The sequence below is a fragment of the Leguminivora glycinivorella genome, chromosome 22, assembly GCF_023078275.1.
Source record: "Leguminivora glycinivorella isolate SPB_JAAS2020 chromosome 22, LegGlyc_1.1, whole genome shotgun sequence".
NCBI classification, from domain to species: domain Eukaryota; kingdom Metazoa; phylum Arthropoda; class Insecta; order Lepidoptera; family Tortricidae; genus Leguminivora; species Leguminivora glycinivorella.
The window spans coordinates 10,625,038-10,642,834 of record NC_062992.1 but is presented as its reverse complement, the minus strand read 5'-3'; the positions used below and the strand labels follow the sequence as shown (position 1 = coordinate 10,642,834).

The window sequence follows — 17,797 nt, the reverse complement described above, 5'->3', positions numbered from 1 at the left end:
TACCTTCTACCGAATATACCATACGTTTGTATACGTTCTATTACTTACCCGCGCTACCGCTAGCAAGCCTAACTACGTCACTCGCTCGCGGTCGCGCGTTGATTACACGCTAGCCGTTCATTCGAATGAACAAGTGGCCGAGGGACGCCACGCGCCCACCTGTGTAGTCGCGTGGCACGTACCTACTATTCTTCTGAGTTATACGTATAAGTATGAATTTTCTGAGATGAACGTTTCGCTTTTGCCGTAATCTGTTAAACAAAGGCCTTTGTTTCTATTATTCACGGTGGCTAGCTCCCGTTTCCACAGCACGTCCTAAAGTCTCAGTGTAGTTAAAAAGCAACTATTATGATAGCAATAAGGTTCAAATTTATTAAACAGTTTGCAGTATGCAGGTAACTTTTTTTGAAGATGACAAAACGTGTTATCTCCGAAAGGGCTTTTTATGGATTTGAACCTTATTACTATCATGATAGTTACTTTTTAACTACACTGAGACTATAGCACGTGCCGTTTAAGCGGGAGCTAGCCGCCGTCAACAATAGACACAAAGGCCTTTGTTTAACAGATTACGGCTAAAGCGAAAAGTTCATCTCAGAAAATTCATACTATACATAGTAACTTATTAGTATTAGTTAAATAAAGCGTAGGTATTTGTCGTTTTGCGGGCAAATGAAGGATCTGTTACGTTAGTAACTTATTAATAATCTGTCCCGCTAGTCCCGTATCTCTGACGATGAACATCTCGTGAGAGACTGTAAGAGATTCTCCTTTCAATAAACCACCCCCTATTGTCGTGTAACCTATAAAGAGGCAACAAGGCATAGGCAAAATGTTTGATTGTACTGACCTTAGTGGCACCGCTAGTCCCTTGTCTCTGACAATGAACATCTCATGAGTGACGGTTAGAGATTCCCCTTGCACCGCGCCTGCTTCTCCCGGTTCATTCTTGACTATACGCCGCCAGCGCTCCACTAGAGACCGGCCTTCGACGGTCGTGTAACCTGGACACATTGAATAATTTTGAATATTGTATAGCGTAGCCTAGCCATTCATGCAAGATTTTATTCTTTTTCGTCTTCTTTGAATCTACAAAATAGGTAGTTCCCTGCAGTATTTCTTAAGCGCTCAAAAGGGAAAGAAGACACCATAGCAAAACGTCGCAATCATCAAAAGCGATGTCTCTAGGACATGGCACCATAAATCATCTGAAATAGACGCTAAGGCCCGTAGTAGTAGTCTGCTATACACGATTGCATATACCTATACATATATGATACGGGTTTTAACATGTCTTGGGGTCTAGACTACCGTAAAGATATATTATAGTCTGTGTGGTAGCCTGGGCAACCTTCGACATCGCTTGATGCTTGCTTATCAGGTCTACACTGCATGGAATACTGAAGAGTTTGTGCTCCAGCGAGATAGATTAAGCGGCCACAACGTTATGTTGGCAAAGTGACTATCATAAAAGCTTATATTTCGTAGCGATCGAAACGCAACTGTCACTGCCGCCGCTAGTGCACATTGAGCGATGAAAGAGTGATGAGCTGATGAGCGAGACCAAGTTTTTTAAGCATCAGCAAAAGTCTTGGGTCATTCTCCGAGCAAGGAATTTACCATGACCCCGGCCATAAAGCACAGTTGTAATGTTATATTAATTCTGCAAAAAATACGATAACATAATTGCAATGTTCTCTACCTGGAGAGCATATAATGTATATTAAATATCAAATGGATCGTACTTAAAAAAAATCTTGAAGCGGTAAAATCTGACAACCGTGCCGTGTCCCTAACCCAGAATTCAAGAAATCATAGCAGATTACTTAAAACCTATTAACATTTCAAGAAGTCAATGTATGTTTTCATATACCTAATTAGTCGACTAAACATATTTGCAATTCTTTATTACGAAATATTAACTAAAAATAATATAAAGGTATTTTTTTTTACTTGTCTCAAAGACAAGCCTGAGAATCATGCTTATTTGAAACCACACTAATACCTCGCCAATGAATCGACGTAGCGGTATCTAATGTCCTTCAACGTCAAGTGTCAGTCGCGGCGTATCAGCACTATCAGCCGAACAGGCAACACGTCTTCACGCGGGATTTTCGGAGCACGAAAGGTAAGATCGCCAATATTTCGTTTTGGTTTAGGCTGATTTCTGAATGTCATGATAAAGATATTTCCAAAACCTCACGTCCATTGTTTATGTAAAAATTCCTACAGTACACTCAGATGGCCTATTTAAAGTAACCTTGAGCTTGTTTAAAAAAATCGTAATGTTAAAGAGTTATTTTGAGATTTGTTATTAATTCTGATTATCGTGCATCTGACTTTCATGGATTTTTGTGACATGAATCTCAGGGAAATAATTTTATAAGTACAAATATTATATAGCTTTTGATCTCATTGTTTTGTTAGGTATTTGATTATTATAAACATAATTATGCTGTGTCTACATATGTTAAGTATTTCAATTTTATATAAAGATATAGGCATAGCTGGGCATTAACTCGTTAATCCGTTAATCGTTAATAAACGAAGTTAACATTTCGGTTAACGGATTAACTTTTAAGTTAACTTTAAAAAATGTTAACGGATTCGTTAACTTCCGTTAAATTTCATCGAGTCCGTTAATCGTTAATCCAGCACCCCAAGCGGCTCGCTGCGCCGCGAATACCACGTCCTGACTGCTACTGTAAAAGCCCGTAGTACGGCAAAACCTAGGATTTATCGGTAAAAGCAGATCCGTCGGTTATAAACAGTCTAAAGACCAATTGGCGACTTTGGATCCGAGATCTTCTAAATCTTATTAGACGTGCTAGATCGATCACTAACGCCTTTGTCTTGCGTGGACGACGGTCGCGCGACCGTCGCCGTCGCGTCTCATACTTCCATATCGATAAGGTTTGAATTCGTATGCGTCGCATCGCCGTCGCGCGACCATCGCGCGACCCTCGCCCACGCAAGCCACGGCCATTTGTTAGTCGTATACCTCGAAATCAAAAAATCCTAGTAGCTATTCACCTATTCGCGTTTTGCCGCGATAGCGTATTTTGTTGTAGCGTTTAATATCGATGGTATATTTTGTTACTCGCATATATTTTTAGTAGATTTTTTACAACAGTAGCAAATTTTGATGTAGCATATTATCAATAGCCTATTTAGTTAACCGCGTATAATTTCAATAGATTTTTACAACAATAGCAGATTTTTATGTAGCATTTATCACTAATAGCCTCTTCAGTTAGCCGCAAATATTTTTAGTCGCATTTTACCTGGGTCGCATATTGTATTAATAGTTTTGAAAACAGGCTATATCACTGGGATATAATACGTGGTCAAATGGACATATATCAACATCATCATTTGCATTCTGTGACAGACAGCAAATAGTGTCTTTTATTTTTTTAGTAATATCAGTGATATTCACAACGAGTTTACATAACCAGGAGAAAAACTACAAATGCGAAATGCATTTACAAAACAAAACTATAGAGGTAAAGTGCTTGAAGGAAATATCACGATATCTAATAACGCATTACAAACAAATATCTATCGAGGTGAAAAGCGACTACAGTGAAGAAAGGCAGGGAAGTAAATATACTATGAATTTTATACACCATTGTAATTAGCCACCAAAAATCATACAACAAGAAAAAAATCGGTTCAGAAATTTTGAGATCGCGGCGAAAAGCGAATAGGTAAAAAGCTACAAGGATTTTTTGATTTCGAGGTATATGACTAACAAATGGCCACGGCGTAACCTGGGAATAGAGTGCAATCATCAGGCATGACAGACAAATCGCGCAACCGACGCATCGAGTTAGAGTCCGGCGGGCCTTAGATTACTCTACCAAGTTATCGTGGCCCACATCAGCATCGAGTTGTCGTCTCAAATCTCAATCTGAAGAATCGACACACCACGATCGCGACCGCATGAATGACCCAATAATTACCAATCCGAAGTAAAACCTAGGATTTAGCCAACCAACGGCGGTAAAAGCCCGAAGAAACCGTAATTATTACATTTCGGTTTTTTACCGATTGGCGTCACAGGTTTTAATGGTTTTTGGTGGATACTTAGTAAATACAAATACATAATACCTACAGTGAAGTCCTATTTTTATGATTAACTTTAACTTCCGTTAAATCTACCGAAATGTATCGCTTTAACGATTAACGAAGTTAACTTTTTAAGTAACGGATTAACGATTATCGAAGTTAACTATTTGATTAACGGTGCCCAGCTATGGATATAGGTGCAATAATTGTTCAATTGTTTCTAATTAGGTAGGCTTGTTACCTAATTATTCCCACAAAAGCCCACTCGGATAAAGGAGATTTTAAATATAAAAAAACACCACGACATTCCTAACAACAATGATTGTATATTTTTAAATTAAACTTACATTAATAATGTGAGTATGTTATGTAGCTCGTTACTTTGTTTAAGACTTACATAATTGATTGTTAATAACTGATTGTTAAATTTATTATCATTTAAGAGTTGAGGAGGTCACACTTTCTCTTCTTTAGCCAAGAACGGTTTTTTTTTAATAATAAATAACATTTTAAATCATTTCATTAATTATTTAGTTTTATTTTTTCCTTCTATCAATAATCAAATCTGACTTTCATGTATTCAAATCTGATTCTCATGCCCTCATGATGTGATTTTCGTGACCCCTGATTTTCATGCACCACATAACTACGATTCTTCAAGATATCCAGATGGGCCTTCAATAGAATAGCATATAGGCAAAGGTTTTTAATAGCTTTATTAATTAGGTATCTTCCTAAAATAGTTATAAAAATCGAGCACGAAAGTCAGACAAAAAGCATGTCTTGGAGAACTGCCCCTTTCGCCTAGGCCCGCTGGAGGTGTATATTAACCCAATGGGACTTGCGATCTGTCTCCACCTAAAATCTACGTGGCTTCTGTTTGTGTGCGCTTACCGACAAATTCAAACTGGTCGAATGCTGGCAGTCCAGGGAAGGCGATGTCTTCGCGAGTAGCCTGCATCAGCGGGGACAGAGTGCAGCGCCGCACCTCCTGTCTGTTCGTGAGCTCGCGTTGGATCTGTAAGTACAGTCAATATAGTGATTCCTACTGAACACTGCCTTTCGATAAAAAAGGATTTGGAAATATCAATAGACCAAATACGTATGAAAACACTACACAATTTAGACTCATAGTGTTATGTTAATACTACAGGTGAGCAAGGCTTCCAGAGCTCAATGCAATGAGATCGCGAAGCAGTCCGTATACAACTCTGGAGCTCTATAAAACTGCTTATAGTCCATTTCAAATACGAAGGCCCGATGGCACTTGAGACGGTCAATTAGCGTTAACAATAGGATTAGTGATAACAAAAGATACCTGATTGCACCGACAAAGAGATTGCACCGACGCGTGCCAATTTGAAGTGGGCCTAATTAGATAACAAAAGGCAAACATTATGAGCCCTATTGTTAAGTTTCGAGTGCCATCGGGCCTTCGTATTTGAAATGGACTATACCATTAGGTGGACCGTATGCTTGTTTGCCACCGACCTAATATAAAAAGTGGAGTCAGTAAAATCCCTTTGTTCCACCTAGTTACCAAGTTTAAGAAATAGTAGGCAAGCAAACCATACTTCTGCAAAGAAAAGCAGTGGTGTGAGATGTTACTGGAATTCCAATGATGTTTTCTAAGGAGCACTAGCTACATATTTACCTTTTTGGACTTTAAAAAAGTTTATCAAAACGGGTAAAAATAGAAATAACAAACCTCAAGGAACTGGATGCGGCCATCAGCCAACGGTGCGCGATAGATGATAGTGCTGCCATCTTCTACCACGGTCTTCGCTGTGTTTGACTCCGCGTGCCATCTGCAATACAATGTGAATAATGTCAATAATGTCGAGAGGGAAACCTGATAATAGTAGGTATTAAAGGTATAAAGAATACTGCATGGGCATATCATATCATATCATGCTACTGAAAGACGCCAGCTTGCTGTTGTAAGGTAAGTGAGCCTTTCGCAATAAGGCCTTTTAGTTCTAGTTTATGGGCTTGGACAGATTACATAAAGGAAAACTAAAATGGAAGGATAATAAGCGTCTCTAGACACTGTTAGATCCACTCGCGCGTGTGTGTGTGTGCACAGTCAGGTCCACACGCAAGTGCAGAGATCGGTTGAAGTCCGGTTTGGTTGGTGCTGCTGTTGCGATCGAAGATATGCCATGGGATATAGGGGGAACTGCATCAGGATCCTGTGGATATGGAGCCATTGGTCTATGGCTGGAACAGAAAGCTCTGGAGCATCTGCTCCGAGATTCATAAAAACCTCAAGTGCGTGCTGGAGACACTTACTGAATGTCATAAGCTTCAGTGTAGCTAGAGCTCGGTACAGTCAGATCCACACGCAGGTGTAGAGATCGGTTGAAGTCCGGCCTAGTTGGTGCTGCTGCTGTGATTGGCACGCCGTAGGAAGATGAAGGTGCTGTGACTGGCAGACGCGCGGGGAGGTCCAGGTCTGGGATGACTGCAGGGTCCTGGGGATCCACTGGACTTTGGCGGAGGAAGCTCTGGATCATCTGCTCCGAGGTTTCTGAGGAGGAGATGAGGTGAGTAAATAGAGGGTGTGGTTTAGATTTATGCATATTTATCTGACTGTATTAGCTTGAATGTAATCTAATTTATTTTTCGGGTACTCAATTTTGCCTGTTGTGTTCTCTCTTTCAATAGGTACTACCTAAATCAAGTACCTAAATTAGATATCGATTACGCGCCTCATAGAAACCTTCGCATCATACGAATACTGAACTGATTCCAGCCTCTGGTTGTGATTTATGGGATATTTTTTTTATGTGGAAGTTTCTTTTGCTGCGTGAAAAGTTACCATCAATTTAAAGGCTGGACAAGAGCAATAACTTACCAAAAATCGGTGATCCATCAGAGAACGGAATTATCTCCGCTGTGTCCTGTTCAAAGCTCACTGGTTCCTGCACTTGAGGCTCCACATTAAAACTGACCCTATTGTTCGTTCCAAGGTTCAAATTCAAACTCTCCTTATGAGGAACATTAGGTATAACCACATTAGCTGGAGTGGGAATCACCACTTTAGCTGAAGCATAAGCTGAAGTCTTCACAGGTTGAGGTTGCTTTGGTTCATTATCTTGAAGTAGTTCATTTATTTGAATCGCTTCTTGATTTGTGTTGATTACATGTTGATTTTGGAACAATTGTGTGGCTACTGGATTGGTTTGGACTTGATGTGTGTTGCTTTCATGTTGATTTTGAATCAATTGTGTGGCAACATTACTCTGGACTTCATGATGTGTGTTGCTTTTATGTTGCTGATGATGAGTGGTTACTGTATTCTCTTCTTTTTGTGCGTTGGTGTTTTCAGTTGGTTGTACAGGGATTGGTTCTTGAGATTCCTGGACTGTTTCAGGCTGGTTTAGAGCTTCTTCGAGTTGTTGACGGATTTGTACGATTGGTATTTTTGGTAGAGTCTGTGTTGATGTAGCCGTTGAGCCGTGGTTGGCGCTGCAGGAATCTGCGAAATTTGGTCAATATTTAACTAGGTATCTTTGTTGAGAATGACACAAATTTGTCAGAAAAAAGGAGGTACCTACAATGTCAAAAATGTCTTCGCCAAGTTCGGCCGTTTAGTTATGAAAAACTAAAATGAAAACTTGACATTTGTCACATTGATAACTTGGCTCGTCTTTATTGGGTAAGGTATGTAGGTATGTAACGTCCGAGATACAGTAGGTATACATATTATCTACTGCTGGGTAATCAAATAATGGATCTAACCTGGATTATTGGTGTACACTGGCACAGGAAGCACCAGAATTGGTAGAGTCACTCCTCCATGGCCTCCTGAAAAAATATCAACTTTAATTAATGCCATCTCAGAGATGAATATTGAAACTGATCCGTTTTCCGTGATCATGAATTCATGATGCATGCAACAGCGTCGAAAAATCGGGAGCTCGACAAAAATCAAAAAGGTAATCACGGTATATCCCAGTCAATATAAGTTTAATGAAAATAACCGTGAATCATTCAAAACTCTTATTGAATGCATGGTTATCGTGTGTAACTTCTACTTATAGTTTAGATTTTAGAAAAACAAGAACTTACCCAGTTGGATCGGCAGCTGCACTGGAAGGAGAGACGATTTGATCTGATTCTTGCCGCTTGGTCGTTCTGTCAACAAAACATTGCAGTCAGTAGGTAACCTTATATTTCCTTAAACCTGGATATATTTTCCTTCCTAATATTTTGTAGTAAGGTACAGCGGGGCAAATCTCGACTGGGAGTAAATGTAACTGGTCCATTTTATCCATGTTTTACAGTGTTTGTATTATTAAATAGAGTGTCCACCGGTTATATATGGCAGGCGTGTTCAGTGGATACATGTAGAACTCAACATCATAGTGTAATAACGGAAAAATTTAACTAGCTACAATTGGCCCCCAGTCGAGTTTTGCCCTGCTGTACCTTACTTAGTTTGAAAAGTAAAAAAAAGATGATGATGAATTGATGATGCTGTCATGGCCGATTTCGGTCAGGGGCCCGTTTCTCGAAAGGTACAAGCGGTACAAGCCTTGTATTACAAGTGCGCGAACTGTCAAATCGTATGGGTTGTCATGGAAACACACTTGTAATAGAAGGCTTGTACATGGCTTGTACCTTTCGAGAAACGGGCCCCAGAGCGACTGTGTTTCAGAAAGTTTCAAGAAATTCTAAAATTGTGCTGCTGGTGTGCTTTTTTTTCTGGTGTCACAAGAAAAAGAATAGGTATAGCTGCAAAAGTGCATGGCGAATTTATCAATGTATTAATTCATATCAATTTTGCATCCCAATGTACTTCTTCTTATATTGCCATATCCTATCGGATGCCAACGATCATCATGACAAAGTTTTTCTATTCTTTGCCTTTCTAGACAGAGTGGCGGTGTCTTTAATGCCGGTGCAATACCTAATATTTTGACTCCATGCTGTCCTAGGTCTTCCTCTTTTTTTTTTTAATTATTATTATAAATGGGCTTACTCTTGGCCACAGACTAGCCAAAGGCAAAGACGTGGCCTACGATGGAGTGAGCTCGCCCAGAAGATGCCTGTTCACTCTTGATTTGAAGGTTGTTGACTCTTCTTAATTCTAATATGTTTTTTAATTAGGTATGTTATATTTGTTATTTCTGTGTACCTATACATATACGTAACATTTTGTCGACCGGTCTGACCTGGCGCGTAACGACCCTGCCTGCTACCCGCGGTCCCGGCTTCGAATCCCGGTAAGGGCATTTATTTGTGTGATGAAGAGTCATGGATGTTTTCTATGTATATAAGTATTTGTATATTATATATATATTTATATATCGTTGTCTGAGTACCTGCAACACAAGCCTTCTTGAGCTTAAATAGAGTGGAACTCAGTCAATTTGTGTAAGAATGTCCTATAATATTTAATTATTTTATATTTTATTTATTAACATGATAACGATTTCTTGGCATTAGTACAAAGACGAATTTATCCCTTAAAGGCATCTCTTCCAGTTAAACTTTGAGCAATGAGAAGGCACACTGACATTTTGTCCCGCCAGGCGGCGCCTGTGCAAGTACCTACCTAGGCATGTCACTGTCATTCATATGTGTGAGAGAGAGAGAAAAACATATCATGTTCTCGCTCTCACGTATGAAATTCTTTATCTGTGCAATGGACTAATAGGGTGGCGCCATCTATATACAATTTATACGTAACCTTAACCTAAAAAGGTCAGCAAAAACTTTATATCCGTATAATTTCGAAATGTTCACACCTTTTGCTTTATATCATCACACAAATGTGATCCCATTATTCGCTATTATGACGTAATGTGTGAGCTTTTGTTTATACTACTTACATTAACATAGCCGGTTGTAATCAATTGTAAAATTACATTATGTAACATTTTGAGCGTTGACCTTTAGATTGTGTCATTCTTATTGGCGCGTAAATTTGTCTAACCTAACATCAAAGAGGATCGAGTATTATAGAGAGTTACTGTCGAAGTCTGCCCTGCCTGAGTCTGTGTTTCCACACGAGTATACAATCCAGGTCTCTTTAGAGCAAGAGTAAATAGGTATCTCATAGGTAAGCGTGCTCCACCGTAGACCGCATCATCACTTACCATCAGGTGTGATCGTGGTCAAACGTCTACCTATTCATACTAAAAAAAAGTAAAATGTGTAATCACAGTCCCACACTCTCGACACAGGCTTAAAACTTTTGAACCTCAGTTTTGACAATTTGGCCCATATTCTTAGTATGTGTTAAAATGTTAAATATTAATATTAGCGCCATCTAGCTGAGCGTACCCCAAAGGTATAATACCATCTAGGCCACCGTACCTGTGTCTGAGGTACGTTTTTTTCTTAGACTTTATCTGTCTATACGGAGTTATAATTATAATATGTCTTTGCTAACATGTAATAGCATAACAATACGAACGAAACTGTGTGCGTAGCCGAATGCACAAACGCTCACGAAACGCTCACGATAATGAATTTCGTAGCTATCTATCTCTATCGCTCTTGCGTATTAGCGCGACAGAGCCAGACTACATATCTGCGGCGTTTCGATGGCGTTTCGCGTCGCAGAAATACCATTCGGCTACGGGGCCAGATATATCGAAGCGGTCAAGATGGTCATAAATGAACACGTCTCTATTGTAAAGGCGATAAGGCGCGCTTAGATATTTTTGCGCGCCCCGGCCGCTCAGATATTTCTGATGGCGACTGTAAGTTTACAATGTTGGTACTATGTAAACCTTATTGTGAAGAATTAAGGAATATCTATGGTCAGTTGAAAAAAGCTGTTATTTTGATTGATGAGTAAGCTGCCGGGCATATTTGCTTTCACCTATGTGAACACATATTTTGTGGCATTTTTATCGTAGGAAGCAAACGAACATATCGTCACTACTTTAAAAAAAACTTGTATCTTCGTCTGTCAATGAAAAGAAAATTGTAGTAAGTATGTATGGAATGCATATAGACTTACTGCGTTTTAACTTTGAGGAGCAGCGTGAGATACGAGATTTTTTCAAAGTAGTGACGATATGAATTGATGGTAAGTGATTACCGTTTCCCATGACCGGACCAAAGAGGTTGGCACTGGCGTTGCCAGTCGGACTATGTTTTTACATTTATCCGATCCGATATCGGATGTAGGAAGGATGGTGCCTTTGATTATAGGATATTATCTTATCGGTCCTACATCCGATATCGGATCGGATAATGTGTAAACGCACTAATAAGTTAAAAGTACCAGAGCAGGACTCGTTAGTGCCAAATAGTGCTAGTGCCCATCTGACACATTTATTGACAATGTCTTAAGATTGAAAGTTGAATCTACTGGTGTACTGTGGACCACTGGTGTTTTTACCTTAACCCTAAGACAAACAAAAAGGCTATGGCTATATAATTCTACGAAAGTAATACTTACAAATTAAAAATAGTTATTTGTTATATTCGAGAATATAATCCTGAACTTGCGAGTTTTTTAACACACGAGAAGTAAAATACATTTGCACCGGAGTGTAACACAAAACTTTTCCCCTCACTATAGCGAGGAAACTACACCGCAAAAAATGCGTTTATCACTGCTTCCAGTAGTTCCACAGGTGGTAAATTATCTTTATTACTAGATTCACCTACTTTTATCAATTTTTAAGCAGTTAATTTAACTTTATTCAAGGTCAAATTACTTTACCCACTAGTGGATAAAATGCGTTTTTACCCGCTGGTATTTTTGTCCTTTAGGACAAAACACGTGTTTCCGAGCTAGTGAGGGGAAAAATACATATCCCACCTATACTAATAAGTATCCTTTACCGTTTTATACCACATATGCAAGTGTTGAAGGGGAAAGTAGTTCCGTAAATATGGTCAAACTCTTCAGATAAAATAAATCCGATTAAATAAATAAAATTGATTACCTGCCTTACCTGCCTATCATAGTTAATGATTGAAGGTTTAATTATATTTACAATTTAATTATTTTTTAGCTATTGAGTTTTAGGCTTAAGTTTCTATATGTACATTTATTCATGTAATTTTTTTTATAATTATGCGTTAAAAGACTTAGCAGATGTATTAAAACTTAACTAAGCCAGTCTCTAAATTCTATTTTAGCTAATTCACCCGTATTATAAATGAAGTAGAATACTTTTGAAGTTATCAGTCTTGGAACAACAAATTAGCATAAAATCCAATGTTTAATCTAAAATTTTATTTCTAAGATACCTACCTAGAAGTAAAACCCGTTTTGATACTAAATAGTAGTCTTGTTGTTAAGCGGTTAATAAATAGTTCAATAGTTCTTTATAAATGTCAGAAGGGAGTCATTTTTTGGGCATTACCGTGTTAAGTAAGAGTGTTTTTACCTTAATGTATATAGTATGAATTTTCTGAGATGAACTTTTCGCTTTTGCCCTAATCTGTTAAACAAAGGCCTTTGTTTCTATTATTCTCGGCGGCTAGCTCCCGTTTGAACGGCACGTGCTATAGTCTCAGTGTAGTTAAAAAGCAACTATCATGATAGTAATAAGGTACAAATCCATAAAAAGCCCTTTCGGAGATAACACGTTTTGTCATCTTCAAAAAAAGTTACCTGCATACTGCAAACTGTTTAATAAATTTGAACCTTATTGCTATCATGATAGTTGCTTTTTAACTACACTGAGACTTTAGCACGTGCTGTAGAAACGGGAGCTAACCGCCGCGAATAATAGAAACAAAGGCCTTTGTTTAACAGATTAGGGCAAAAGCGAAAAGTTCATCTCAGAAAATTCATACTATACTTATTTAGTAATACGTTCATTGAAACATCCTGTATATCACAAACAAATGCAATGATTAAGTAGTGCTAAGATTTTCTTAACCGTCTGTAATGCAATATATGTACAACTAGCTTTTGCCCGCGGCTTCGCACGCGTTAGAAAGAGACAAAAAGCAGCCTATGTCACTCTCCATCTCTTCAACTATTATCTCCACTTAAAAAATCACGTCTATTCGTCGCTCTGATTGTCCGTGAAAGAAGGACAAACAGACAGACAAACACCCTTTATGGATATTGTGACAGTACCTCCAACGATGCTAAGGAATAGCTCCGTTCCCGAGGCTCGCCGGTGCCTGTTGTTTGTCTCTGTTTTCTCTGTCCCACTCACTGCGCCTGTAAAGAAAGGAGACACAAAATAAACCTTCTCCAAAAACTATTCAATAGTACCAGATATGCGTACGACGTTTCGGTAACTTTATTAAGTAGTCGCCAATCAAAAATCAAGTGGCTTACTAAGGGAATAAGACAGTCTTGTAAAACTAAACGGAAACTATACATGAAGACAAGAATGAATAAGTTGAACAGGACTGAAACTAGGCACTTATTTAAAGTTTATACTATGCTTTTAAAAAACTGCATTCATGCGTCACAAAAGATAATTAACAATAAGTATATTTCAACCAATAAAAATAAATGTAAAGCCACTTGGAATATTATTGGTTCAATGACAGGTAATGATAATAGATTTAATGAGTTTGACAGTATACAATCGAATGATATAATTTATAATAATCCGCAGGACATTTGTAACGTATTTAATAATTATTTTATTGACATTATACATAACAATAGCAATGGAAATGGCAATAGCAAACATAATGTAACTTTCAGCTATAATAATCCAAATTCTATTTTTTAAGACCTGTAAATGAAAGTGAGATATACAAAATAATAATGTCATTGAACAATAGTAAATCATGTGGCTATGATAACATCACAACGGACTTATTAAAATTTAATGCTGCTTACTTATGTTATCCATTGTGTCATATAATAAACCTCTCATTTCAAGAAGGTTTATTTCCGGATCAACTTAAATTGTCAAAAGTGAAACCCTTGTATAAAAAAGGTGATCGCAGCGATATCAATAACTACAGGCCAATTACCTTAGTTCCTGTTCTGTCTAAGATAATCGAAAAGGCCATGTGCGTGAGGTTGACAGATTTTTTTGACAAACACAAAATACTTCATCCTAATCAATTTGGGTTCAAAAAGGGTTGCTCAACGGAATTAGCTTGTTTTAACTTTATCAAGTATATAACCGAAGCTAACAATAATAAAGTACCTATTATGTCAATATTTCTAGACCTAAGCAAGGCGTTTGACAGTGTAAATCATTCCATACTCCTAAGAAAACTTGAAACCTACGGCATTAGAGGTCCTGCGCATGCGTGGCTCAAAACTTACTTAGAAGGTAGAAAACAGCGTACCGAGATCTCAAAAATAGTCAAAGTTGGTAACAAATTTGTAAAGCAGAATTTTGTTTCCGATTATCGTGAAAACCTGTGGGGAGTGCCTCAGGGAAGTAATTTAGGTCCGTTGCTCTTTATTACATATATCAACGATCTCCCTCGAGCAATCACTCCCGAGTGCATCTTATTTGCAGACGATACAACTGTGATGGTAAAAGGCGACGACATTGCGTCATATGAAGAAAACATAAATAAGTTTTTAGCTGAAATATGCGAATGGACTAATAGTAATAATCTAAATATTAACTTAAATAAGACACATTTTATACAATTTGAATCATACAATGCCCGAACACGAGACTTGAATATTAATTTTAAGAATATAGAAATAGATAGTTGTGATGACATAAAATTTTTAGGTCTACATATAGACAAAAATCTAAACTGGAAAATTCATGTAGATTATGTGTGTAAAAAGTTGGACAGTTTTGTGTTTGCCATAAAAAAGCTTAGAATGACTGTTTCAGCTGAAGCTGCTATCACGGCATATCATGGATATGTAGCTTCAGTACTGAACTATGGGCTCTTACTTTGGGGCAATTCCGTTGACGCAATTAGAGCTTTTATAAGACAAAAAAAGTGCATTCGTGCCATTGCCAATATTTCGATTCCTGATAGCTGCATTCCAGTCTTTAAAAAATTAAATATTTTACCACTACCGTGCATGTACATAAAAAAGCATGTCTGTTTGTCAAAAAACATCCCGAGCTCTTTAGATATAGATCTGCACGGGAAGCATGGTCGCGCGATAGACGATAAAATAGCAGGCCGTCCCTATCGCACTATTTGTAAGTGCGATAGGGACGGCCAGATATTTTATCGTCTATCGCACGACCATGCTTCCCGTGCTGATGTATTTGCAGGTAACCAAAGAGCTCAATACATTGGCCTTTTGTATCAGCCCCCTTGTCATACTGCGATCTATCGCAAGAATGCGTATAATATGTGCATTGTCTTATATAACAACCTTCCTTAGATTATAATAGATTTTCGATAGTGCTGACCAAATGGCTAAATGACAATTGTTTTTATAGTATTAAGGAATTTATGGACTTTAAACTGTTACTTTAATTATAATGACTGACATGTACTAATTTTATAATTATCTTGACTACATTTATTTTATTTTAATTTGCATTGTAATTTTATTGTGATTTTTGCATTGACTGTAATTGTATTAAGGTATATTATGAAAATGCTATCGTGTTGATAATGTTTTCATGTTTTTATAATTTTTGCATGTCGTTCACCGACTGAATACTGTCACCTAATGTACCTCAACATCATGTACGATATGTTAATTTTAAGTATTCTAGCAAATAAACTATTCTGATTCTGATTCTGATTCTGAATAATAAGAATTTTTGAAGTGGCATGTCCAATGTCAGTAAGAACTACGGGCCGATTTTTGAGTCTCACGCGTTCGAATTCAGAAAATTGTCACTGAAAATAATAAGCAAGTCACCGTTTTCAACCGGTATTTTAGTGACAAAATCCCGTATGCGAGGTGAAAAAATCGCCCTCCTATTGTGCGAAATGTCATTTGATATTTGCCAGTCGCTTTTCGGTGAAGGAAAACATCGTGAGGAAACCCAATAAGGCCTAGTCACCTTTCGTGTTGGAAGGTCAGATGGCAGTCGCGTCTGTAAAACTAGTGTCTACCCAAATCTTAGGATTAGTTGTCAAAGCGGACCCCAGGCTCCCATAACGCAAGGAAGATGATGACAGATAGACAAGATGAGACTCTCATGGTTCCTAATTGACCGCGGACCCATCCCATAAAAGGTACGTAACTAATTCGAAAGTACAAAAAAGGAAACAGCCTATTTTTTTTTAAATACTTAGTCATTAGCATATGAAATTTATTCAAATCAACATGTGATTAATATGCAAAATTATATAATTCTAAATCGGTAAGTACTTTGAAAGTATTATTAATGGCTATAGTTTATCAAACACCTTGTATTTGACATATGGCAATTTTTTTTCAATAAGTCTTGATTCTGTAGATAGGAATGGTAAAACCGACCAAGAGCGTGTCGGGCCACGCTCAGTGTAGGGTTCCGTAGTTTTCCGTATTTTTCTCAAAAACTACTAAACCTGTCAAGTTCAAAACAATTTTCCTAGAAAGTCTTTATAAAGTTCTGCTTTTGTGATTTTTTTTCACTTTGTTGGCGTGATTGACATACATATTGGTACCAAATTTCAGCTTTCTAGCGCTAACGGTTACTGAGATTATCCGCGGACGGACGGACGGACGGACGGACGGACGGACGGGCAGACAGACATGGCGAAACTATAAGGGATTGACTACGGAACCCTAAAAAGTACCAGTCTTCGACAGTGTACCGGTAGATGCTACTTTTAATCTATTTATTTTTAGATTAAGGTTTAGTTTACGATTAGTATTATTGTTTTTATTTTAACCAAAAATATATTAAAGCATTTGACGACCGGTCTGGCGCAGTCGGTAGTGACCCTGCCTGCTACGCCGCGGTCCCGGGTTCGAATCCCGGTAAGGGCATTTATTTGTGTGATGAGCACAGATATTTGTTCCTGAGTCATGGATGTTTCCTATGTATATAAGTATGTATATATTATATATATCGTTGTCTGAGTACCCACAGCACAAGCCTTCTTGAGCTTACCGTGGGCCTCAGTCAATCTGTGTAAGAATGTCCTATAATATTTATTTATTTATTTATTTATTTATTGTTTTTTAACCCCCTACGCAAAAAAGACGGGTGTTATAAGTTTGACGTGTCCGTCTGTCTTTCTGTCTGTTTGTCTGTCTGTGTGTGTGTCTGTCTGTGGCATCGCAGCTCCCGAACGGATGAACCAATTTATATTTAGTTTTTTTTTGTCTGAAAGCTGAGTTAGTCCGGAGTGTTCTTAGCCATGTTTCATGAAAATCGGTCTACTACGTCGCAGTCGGGGGTTTTTTCAAAATTTTAATTTTGTGGTTAGGTTAGTCTTCCTTTAAATCTTAAGGTGGCTCGCCTAGGTTACCCGAAGCTCAGGCTGCGTTAGATGGCGTTAATCTGCAAATTACCGGTCTTATTTTTTTTGTGGAGTCGTACAGGCATTTATGTACTTTCAATTATGCTTCGCGAACATTTAATATTAAAATTGACGTATTACTACATACATTCAACTTCTCATTGTAACGTTAATCCCCTTAATGTATATAAATTTACAATTTTACACTATTTTTAAGTACCACTCACACATACAAACAGTGTTTTTGTATTCCTTCTAGTCGATAATTTCACGCGGCGACAGCTTGTTTAAATAGCCTTGCGGTAAATACGTGTTATCGCATGATTTGCATGGAAGTACTGGGTTCGAATCCAGGACTTTTTCTCTTTTTTTTTAATACTACGTCGGTGGCAAACTAGCATACGGTCCGCCTGATGGAAAGCGGTCAACGTAACCT

At 38.0% G+C, this 17,797-nt stretch overlaps 1 protein-coding gene across 3 annotated transcripts in view; it reads right to left on the bottom strand.

Annotated features, from left to right (window-relative positions):
• LOC125237887 overlaps nucleotides 1–17,797 on the bottom strand; it is a 38,887-nt gene that overhangs the window by 8,796 nt on the left and 12,294 nt on the right. For 2 of the 3 annotated variants that reach the window (XM_048145120.1, XM_048145121.1), the window contains exons 2-9: nucleotides 13,136–13,222; nucleotides 8,146–8,211; nucleotides 7,816–7,881; nucleotides 6,929–7,552; nucleotides 6,364–6,601; nucleotides 5,780–5,879; nucleotides 4,966–5,089; nucleotides 851–1,004 (exon numbers count right to left, since the gene is read on the bottom strand). In XM_048145120.1, the coding sequence (XP_048001077.1) occupies nucleotides 851–1,004; nucleotides 4,966–5,089; nucleotides 5,780–5,879; nucleotides 6,364–6,601; nucleotides 6,929–7,552; nucleotides 7,816–7,881; nucleotides 8,146–8,211; nucleotides 13,136–13,222 (1,459 nt within the window). The remainder of the gene's footprint in view (nucleotides 1–850; nucleotides 1,005–4,965; nucleotides 5,090–5,779; nucleotides 5,880–6,363; nucleotides 6,602–6,928; nucleotides 7,553–7,815; nucleotides 7,882–8,145; nucleotides 8,212–13,135; nucleotides 13,223–17,797) is intronic. The other variant, XM_048145122.1, reaches the window with a different exon arrangement.